The sequence below is a fragment of the Enoplosus armatus genome, chromosome 8 (genome assembly GCF_043641665.1).
Source record: "Enoplosus armatus isolate fEnoArm2 chromosome 8, fEnoArm2.hap1, whole genome shotgun sequence".
Taxonomy (NCBI): Eukaryota; Metazoa; Chordata; class Actinopteri; order Centrarchiformes; family Enoplosidae; genus Enoplosus; species Enoplosus armatus.
Window position 1 is genome coordinate 17,015,966 of NC_092187.1, and position 9,594 is coordinate 17,025,559.

The following is a 9,594-nucleotide window of genomic DNA, read 5'->3' on the forward strand; positions in this document are numbered from 1 at the left end:
CCCCAACCCTATTATACACATTTGCTTTGTACCGTTACATAATTCATTATTGGCTAAAATCAATGCTGTTTGCCGTAATACATCATATCATGAGTCACGTAAGCTGGTGAAGTAATTTGACAAACTGGCCAACTAACACATCCACTCACATAGTATTTTGCTTGCCATAACATTAGCGAGAAAGAAAGCTAAGGTTAGCCAGCTAGCTGCAACTTAGCTACGCTGCATGGGTCTGCCGTTGGTTGCTTCATATTGTTAGCTGATAATGTAATTTGCAAGCGGCAAGCTAGCCAATTTACCGGCCAGATCAGCACCGGGAGTCTGGATGAATTAGCTGAGGTTATCCACTCCAGACAGTATTTTGTATTTTGGAATCCTTTGGATTTCCCCGGAAAATTCTTCCTGAGTCCTTCACATAGAAATCAGTCCACAGGCTATTATAAGCAACCGAGAAAGTTGAGGAGGGTCTAATTTTTTAATTGACGTAAGAATCACACAATAAAAAGCGGTTAATACAATTGTTACATATGGCACCTTTAATATAATGTTTTTTGAGAGGTATAAACAAGCTAAATATTCTTTCTTTTTGTGTGTTAGACCTGACAGAAATACTTTGTATATTTTATTCCATACTTTGTAAACAATACATCACTATAACAACATATCGTCATGTGTTTCGTTTTGCCATCCTGCCATCTCGTCAGACTGTTTGTTTTTCCCATGTCGTCCAGAAGGTGTTATCTGTTTGCTTGAATCCATGTGAATGCAGCCATGTTCATCAATAAATATCCAATGTTTGCTGTCTGCATTTGGGTCCTACCCTCTGTTCCCACTCTCCTGTACACATCGTAACAAGTTAACCTGCAGCATCTCTATGATTACAGTATTTCATACATACTCCTTCCCTCCATGAATCTTTGGAAGTAGCTGCTCCAGCCTCCAGGCTCTGGCTGGATGATGTTCATGCGATCAAAGTGAAAATAAGAGACCACGTTGTCTTTGGCATTGTGGGCCACATAGACTATCGACAGAAGAAAAAAAAACACTGAAATCATCTGAAGACCAACATTACATGAGACATAATATACTTTTACAAACCTAAACATTTGTAGTGGTAACTGGAGGTAGAAATGCGTCAAATTCTACTGCTTCTCTTTGTCATCCTTCAGCCTTTATTTGTATCATGTGATCATACATTGATGAAATGCAAATAACACACAAACGACTGAGTCTGCAGTTTTGCTCCCAAAAGGACTTTGGCACAAACTGGACTGGAAGATGAGTCTTAATGAGTCGAGGAGAGGTGCGGAGGTCGTTCACCATTTCTGTTCCTTGAACCACACGTGGAGAAGGCATTGATCCTGTATATCATGAAAACAGTTTACATGCCAGTGAATCCTCCAGTGTGGTAAAAATAACGCATTAAAGTTATTGCACACTCCCTGGCACACAACCATCACAATACAACACAATGACATGAAATTCAATATTTAGTTTACTGATTAAGTAAAAATGTTTGTACATTTGTGACATATGAAATAAGGTGAGTATAAGATTGTTAATTCAACCTGTCTTCGCAGCGGGGCTGGTGAACTCCAAGGTAGGCACTCTCGCATAGATTGGGATGGATGTCTCACGCTCTGAAGATGACTGACCAAAACACAGCAGGTCAACGATGTAGGAGACCCATGTGGTTCCTAAAAGAAGAACGGAGGAAAACAAAAAAGATTGAGAAAACCAAAACCAAAACCCCTCACCTCCGTGCATACATCTATTCAAGAGTTACAGCATGAAGCAAAATCATGTTTGTGGACTGACCTGCTTTGGGGTATGTTGCAACAAGTATATCATCTGGCCTGGCCTGAAAGTTTTGAATGTCCTCCCAGTTGTGTAATGGTGGCTCATTGACACTCCATGGAAATCAAACAGTTCTGGTCGAGAAGGTAAATCCATCTTTGAAAAACATACAACACATATGATCACTGTGTTACAATAATTAAACTGATGTCAGATTGTCTTCTTCAAGTCATGTATAAAAATAGGAGGATCCAAAATCCAAAATGAACTGGGAAAGAAAACAGCTATGAAAATAAATAGAATTAAAGAAAGACAAATTGATTGTCTCAGAAAATAACTTACAAGGCTTCTACAAGTTATCTTAAACAAAGGGCCGTTACAAATGTGTTCTAATTAGCTCCATGTTGCATGTTAACAAGTATTGAACACCACTGGAAAGTAAGCACATTTTGAAAAACAGTAGAAATTAAATTTGAAGACCCCGTTATCTGGAGTAATACCTTGTCCAGATTACTGATGGTTCAATACGTCCTCTGACTGCTGTTTCCTGGTTGTATTTTTCTCTAATACCTGTGAGTTTCTTCACTTGTGTTAATAGTAAATCTTTATCCTTCCTCCCCTTTCATTGCAAACCTGTAATTTAATGATTTGGGTATAATTTGGCCAAGAGGTGAAATATAAAGAGAGAAGAGCAGAGGGCAAAGAACAGAGACCTGAGGTACTGAGATGTAACACCAGAAATTGTTGATGTAATATTGTTATAGGAAACACATTGTGTTCTTACAGATAGGTAAGATTTAATAGCACAGTAATAGAATACCAATCCATGAATCATAAACCACCTTAGTAAGGGCAGTTTCAGAGGAGTGACAGGCCCTGACAGCAGATTGAAAAGGTTCAAAAAGATTACTGTCAAATATGTGGGCTGAAAGTTGCTGAGACACAACTCGTACTTTAGAAAAGAATGGAAGGTTAGAGGCTGGTCAATAATTATTAAGAGACCCTGGCTCAAGTTGTGATTTCTTTAGTCGAGGTTTAACCACAGCAGTCTTAAAGCTAGTGGTGACAGTGCCAATCATAAGTGATAAATTAACAATATTCAGCATCGTAAGACTCAGAAATGGGCAGAAATCTTTAAAAAGTTTAGCTGGTAGGGGATCGAGGAGGCAGGTGATTGGTTGAGAACAGTGGTTCCCAACTTTTTTCTCAAGGGACCCCTATTTTATATATGTATATACACTGACAACCCCCTTTTTGACCAGACAAGGAATTCATAGTTTACATAGTAAGGGGTTCTCAAGGCTGGACCAGGAGTTTTATCAAGTCTTCAAATCAGGAGAGAAATAGAAATTTTACAGATTATATTATCAGCAAAATGTACTTAAAGTATCAAAAGTAGAAGTACTTGTTATGCAGTAAAATGGTCCTGACAGTGTTTTATTATCATACATGATGTTTTTGGATTAATATTAGCGGTGCATTCATGCGTATGTTGCATTCATGCGTGTGTTGCATTTTACTGCAGCAGTTGTTTATGGTTGAGCTCATAATAACTACTTTATATGCTGCTGTAATAAAACATGTCTACGCACACAGGCTGCCTCTCTCTCCTCCTCTCTTTGTCAGACACGTTGAGAAGCATTTCACTGCAGTGTGCTATCCAGGGAGTTGCTTAATGTGGGTAGAGTCAAACGTTTGACTCCGTCCACATTGAGCAACTTCCACAGCCTTTCCTTCCCCTTTTTTCTTGGTCCACTTAAGGTTGGATGGTCATTTCCTACTCATGTGAGAGATTAACTGATACTGTGACGGCCCCAGGACCCGTGCCAGGGCTTGTGTGTGCTTTGTGTTGTCTTTCAGACTGGTTGGAGCCAGAGGCCATTGAGGAATTGGAGGCCGCTGGCCACTGTCTCCATGTTGCAAAAGACCCACCTCATCCTGGTAGTCCGGTGGCTCCCTGGTCCCTGGCACCGCGTCGTGTTGCGTTGGAGTTCTTTGATTTTCTGTACAGTTTATTTGGTATTATCTTAGTTAACCTGGCAGCATGTTTCCCTGCCAGTTATTTTTGTTGAACTAAATTAAATTCTGTTAAATAAAGTTCCTTTCTGTTAGTTAATCCCTCACCTGTGCTTCCTTATTTGCTATGGTCTTACAGCCGGACCATGACAATACTTAGAAGGTTGTTTATGGTTACTATTTTGGTATTTCCTACTGTTAACTCTGCATCCTTATTTCTTCATATGCAGACGGCCGGATGATTTCAGTGGTTTAATGATGAAAGGCGCAGGTCCGGGTAAACAGTCCAGAAACAGAAGCACAAAGCATGAAATAACCATTTCAACAAGGACAAACTGACAGAGGAACAAAGGAAGAGGACCAGTATATGTAGAGAGAGAAAGGACAGAGAGGCGGACATTGTGAGACAAAGGTGTAATATGTTGTTGGCTGCAATACTCATGATTTAGTACTTTATGCAGTGTTGATGTTGGTGAATGTGCTGCATGTCTTCCACCACTAGGTGATGCCTTTGAGTAAAAGCAGAAGTAGAACAATTTTAGTAATAATAGTTTTTCAACATGCTCCTTTGTTTTTGTTTTAAAGTGGGGGGGCTGCCACATACACATAGTATACACAATTATCAAATCAAATGGCTAATGCTTATTTGATGCCTTTCTAGTTATCATTCCTTTCATTTCTATGCTTATTTGCTTTGACTTATAAAGACACCTTCGTGTGTTATTGGAGGGTGAGAGTCCCAAAACAGAAGTATGCAGCAACAGTTATCACACATTCTGGGATTACGTATGTGTATATATATATGTGTGTGTTTCTTGTAAATATAACTTACCAGGGGGATCGTAAAAAGTGCAAAAGTAACATCAATTCCATACTCTTTATACTTTCGACCTATTTTATGATCGTTTCGTTATCTAATGTCTCACACAAAGAAGAAAACAATATGAACGAGCTCTAATTGTTTTATTGCAAATATAAATACAAGAAAAAATATGGATATGACTAAAAACCTTTTTTTTTACAAATTTTACTAATCACACCAATTGCTTAGTCTCATTTGAGAGTATCAATGCAAATGGTGTAGTCATACAGCTGCCCTCAAATCACATAAACTAACTAGCCTACATCTTTATATAAGATTATTTTTCTACACAAACATTATCGTTATGAAAGATATATTCACCTTCTGACATGACAAGTCATTTGATTTCCATTGTGCTTCACAATATGTAGTTCACAGCCTTAATTCACATAAGTTAGCAAGAAGAGCTCCACACATCTTTTTATCACATTAGAGGCAACTATAACTTGTCCAGTCATGTAAAAATTTCAGCTCGGAACTGAAGTGTGGGGTCCGTCATCTTTTTCTTGTAGTCTTCATCAAACTGCTCACTCTGGGCCACAGTGAAATGGTTCCTCCAGTCACCGACCTTCCCTGCAGAACCACATAGAACCAATCAGGTATTTTAGCTTTTTTTTCTTGTCACACACATTTAGTTATTTATTTATCAGGTTACCTTTTCTCATGAAAGGAGAAATTTTGAAATCCATAATTGGGATAATAGAATAGTTGACCATGTTGTTCTTTTTCATATTATCAAACTGCACTCCGCCTCTAATTCTTTCCTTCTCCTCGACTGAAGGAGACAAACCAAGAAAGCAGCAGAGTTTGTCGATTTCCCGTCCAGTATCCTGGAAACACAATGATCAGATATCATCATTGAAGTATTACCCGCTAGAGGGGAGCTTTGGAAAAGTAACCTGAATGGGAAGAGACCCACAAAAACAACTGGAGTACCTCAACCAGATCTTCGTAGAACATGTAATGGAGTTTTGAATGAGTCTGTTTCTTCTTCCACCAGCCATTCACGTGGTCATACCAGGATCCAAACACCACTGAAGGCCACAGAACAATGCATGAAAGCCCTTCAGTAGTGTTCAGTAGAAATCTGTGCATCTCTATGATTACAGTATTTCATACATACTCTTTCCCTCCATGAATCTTTGGAAGTAGCTGCTCCAGTCTCCAGGCTCTGGCTGGATGATGTTCATGCGATCAAAGTGAAAATAAGAGACCATGTTGTCTTTGGCATTGCGGGCCACATAGACTATCTACAGAAGAAAAAAAAACACTGAAATCATCTGAAGACCAACATTACATGAGACATAATATACTTTTACAAACCTAAACGTTTGTAGTGGTAACTGGAGGTAGAAATGCCTCAAATTCTGCTGCTTCTCTTTGTCATCCTTCAGCCTTTATCTTTCACAGTTTGTTTAGTTCATTCAGTCATTCATGTTTCATGTTTCCTGTTTTACTTTTTTACTTTCCTCTCCTCTTGTTTCTGACTACTTCACTTCGTTCCCAGTGTTCCCAGTGCTTTTGGACTTTGGTTTTGTTTGCTTGTCTTGGACTGCTTTCTGGTTTTGAACCTTGGCTGCCATCTTGTAAGTAAGTAATTTGCTAATAAATCCCCTGCACTGCATCTACTCTGCCTCAGTGTCTGCATTTGGGTCCTATTCCTCATGTTCCTTGCTGCACTGCTCCACCAGCCGTGACACTATTTGCGTCATGTGATCATACATTGATAAAATGCAAATAACACACAAACTACTGACCTTGCAGTTTTGCTCCCAAAAGGACTTTGGCACAAACTGGACTGGAAAATGAGTTTTAATGATGCGGGGAGAGGTGGGGAGCTTGTCCGCCAAGTCTTTTCCTATATTAAGAGGTAAAGATGGAGTAAGCAAAACTCTAGCTTCTTGACTGCTGCAGTGTGGTAAATACAGAGTCTCGTTAGAAATGTGATACTAAATAAAAGGCATATGAACCTTTCGGATACAGTGATAAAGTTTACTTAGTTTAACTTCAAGCAAAAGGTACAAAATCACCAAACGGTATACTGAAGGTTAAATACAAGTAGGTGTTTGTGATGCATGTACATGAGCATGTTTGATCGTCTGTTCAACCTGAATTCATCGACGGGATGAAGATGTCCAAGAAAGGCACTCTTTCATAGATTGGGATGGATGTCTCACGCTCTGGAGATGACTGACCAAAATACAGCAGGTCAAGGATGTAGGAGACCCATGTGGTTCCTAAAAAGAAAGATGGAGGAAAATGAAAAAGATTGAGATAATCCAAACCCCTCATACACACATCCCACACATCTATTCAAGAGCTACAGCATAAAGCAAAATACATCCTGTTCATGTTTGTGGACTGACCTGCTTTGGGGTATGTTGCAACAAGTATATCATCTGGCCTGGCCTGAAAGTTTTGAATGTTCTCCCAGTTGCCTGTGAAATAGTGGGTCATTGACACTCCATGGAAATCAAACAGTTCTTGTCGACAAGGTAAATCCATCTTTGAAAAAAAAAGAAGAAGAAAAGAATCAAAATGTGCATGTCAAACATGTGATTGTTGTGTGAGAGTCATCGAACTGCAGCAATTCAACTGCAGGGAAAAGAATGCAAACGACATTGTTCACTGTCAGTTGCAGAAGGTGACGTCAGATTGTTTTAAAAAGTAACTCAAGAAAAAGTTGCACTCAAGAAAAAATGAAGGTGCAGAATTGAAGAAGAATCTTCACATACATGAAAAAGCTTTTGCATACATTTTTTAAATACTTCAGTCAACAAATCTATTCTCATTAGCTCAGCTTTACACATTTAGCAAGTAATGAGCCCCACTTGAAAACAAAGCAGCTCTTTGACGAAGAGCTACAGTGATTCATTGATTTAAAGACATACCTTGTCTGCATCAACTGACATGTTGATGACTGTTGCTTTATCTGTTGTGTTTGTTGACACTTTTCTCTTCTGCTGTAATTTCTGTCCAAAATAAGCCAACTATTTTCCCTCCACTCTGTTCTTGGTGCATAACATGGTTTTCATTTAAATTTCTGAACTCAGTCACAGATGTGATATTAAGGTCCAGCTCCTCCCTGTCTTTCCAGATTTCCTGGGTTTTAACCCTTCATTCCCCTGTTTTCAGAGTGTGACATGCTGGAGCGTGTTTCAAGAATTTTAACAGGAAAGATGCACAAGACTCAGCATCAGATCTCCCAAAATCCTGGAGAAAAAAAAAGTTTTACTTCTTCCATACCCTGATTTGTTATTTTTAACCATTACACAGGGGAAATAGTCTTTGAATTATTTCAAATGCTTTGGGCTCAACGTGCCTTTGAGGTTGTACAACATGGGAAGAAGAACACATAAAGCTTCTTTTACTCCTTAGATCTACATCTATGTTCTGGCAAATTAAAGAAAGGTATGTCTGGGGTGTCGTTGAGAACTCGCCTTTCCCCCCATGTTTTATGTGTAGATAAAGAGTCTTGGCCCATTTTCAAAGACACTTATCAGCGAGTCTGGGTTGGAAGTAAAAACAAGATCCTCACACGAGCACTTACCCAGGGGCAATGTAGAGCTGTGAATATGTTGCAACCTTTTAGTGACTCTTCCACATTATTTTGAGAAAGGGGTTGATTGTGTGGCATGCTGCCTTGATTGTGTGACATGCCGCCTTTAAATAAAAAAAGTAAAAGCGGATGTCTGGCATTCAGAGTGATGAGAGTTGAGGCAGCGTGTGAGGGGAAGAAACACTCCTCCAAAACAAGCAAGGATAAACAAATAAGTTAACTATCGACGTTGCTCTTTCATTTTAAAAACAGATATATTGTACATGTTTTTTTTATAATATTTTTTAATATTTCTATTTTAAATATTTCTATTTTCTATGTATGTTTCTTCACTTTTGCAATACTTGCTTTTTATCTTTTTATTTTCTATGTTCTATTACTATGGTTATTGTTATGCACCAAAATACATAGGCAAATTCCTTGTATATGAAAACTTACGTAGTAATAAACCTGATTATGGTTGTTTTAGATGAAGACCAGCTGTGTGCTTAAAATTGGTCAGGAACGTGGTGTAATACTTAAAGACATAATCAGACAGAAAAGGACAACGCAGTACAAGACTTATTTCTGTGCTTCAAATTTTATTTTTAATTTCACAATTTTCACTTGAATGCAGTCTTCCCCCTCTCACATGTGAAACATTGGCAATGGAAGTGGTGAAATGTGCCAAAAGTTCATGTCTGTTCAAGTACATTTGGCCCTGCAGCGGTTATCAGGCTGCGCCATCATAAACCTACTGAGTCCTCTGAGAGGAGATAACATTCTGCAGCTGAAAGAGCAGAAACTCTGCGGTTCTCTACGTGCTGGTACTTGCTGGTTTTAGATGTCTATGAATTGTTTACACTTCTCACACGGTTTCATTTAAATACAAAGAGGTCAAATTGTCCAATGTTTCACAAAAAGCAAAGATTCCAGAAAGTTTCCAGAACTTATTTTTCTTTCCTCTTACACTTCTTAAATGCTGCTACACATTGATACATAACAATTTAATAATGATATATTGTATAATCATACATCCGTTACTGGAAACAAATATTTTTACTTTTGATACTTTAAGTATATTTTGCTGATAATACTTTTACTTAAGTGAACTTTTGACTTGTAATGGAGAATTTTTGATCGTTGTATTGGTACTTTTATTTAAGTAAAGGGTCTGAGAACTTCTTCCACCATCACCAAATAACACAAAAAAAAAACACTAATTAGCAACCCCTCTGATAAGAAAGTATTCCACACATACGTGTTTTACTAAAGAAAAAATAAAATTCAGCTGCAGTACTTGGAAACATATTTTACACTATGGGAAGCCTCTTTCATAGCCAAACTTTTGAAGTAGTTACAGAATTGCATAGTAACAGTT

At 38.3% G+C, this 9,594-nt stretch overlaps 1 protein-coding gene and 1 pseudogene across 1 annotated transcript in view; both read right to left on the reverse strand.

Annotated features, from left to right (window-relative positions):
- Positions 1-878: 878 nt before the first annotated feature.
- On the reverse strand, positions 879-3,713 carry LOC139288537 (cytosolic sulfotransferase 3-like; annotated as a pseudogene).
- Positions 3,714-4,767: 1,054 nt separating this feature from the next.
- The window catches only part of LOC139288706 (cytosolic sulfotransferase 3-like), a 5,079-nt gene continuing 252 nt past the window's right edge, over positions 4,768-9,594 (reverse strand). The window contains exons 2-8 of the mRNA XM_070910093.1: positions 7,042-7,182; positions 6,784-6,912; positions 6,433-6,533; positions 5,799-5,925; positions 5,612-5,709; positions 5,331-5,505; positions 4,768-5,248 (exon numbers count right to left, since the gene is read on the reverse strand). Of these exons, the coding sequence (XP_070766194.1) occupies positions 5,130-5,248; positions 5,331-5,505; positions 5,612-5,709; positions 5,799-5,925; positions 6,433-6,533; positions 6,784-6,912; positions 7,042-7,180 (888 nt within the window). The 5' untranslated portion in view covers positions 7,181-7,182 and the 3' untranslated portion in view covers positions 4,768-5,129. The remainder of the gene's footprint in view (positions 5,249-5,330; positions 5,506-5,611; positions 5,710-5,798; positions 5,926-6,432; positions 6,534-6,783; positions 6,913-7,041; positions 7,183-9,594) is intronic.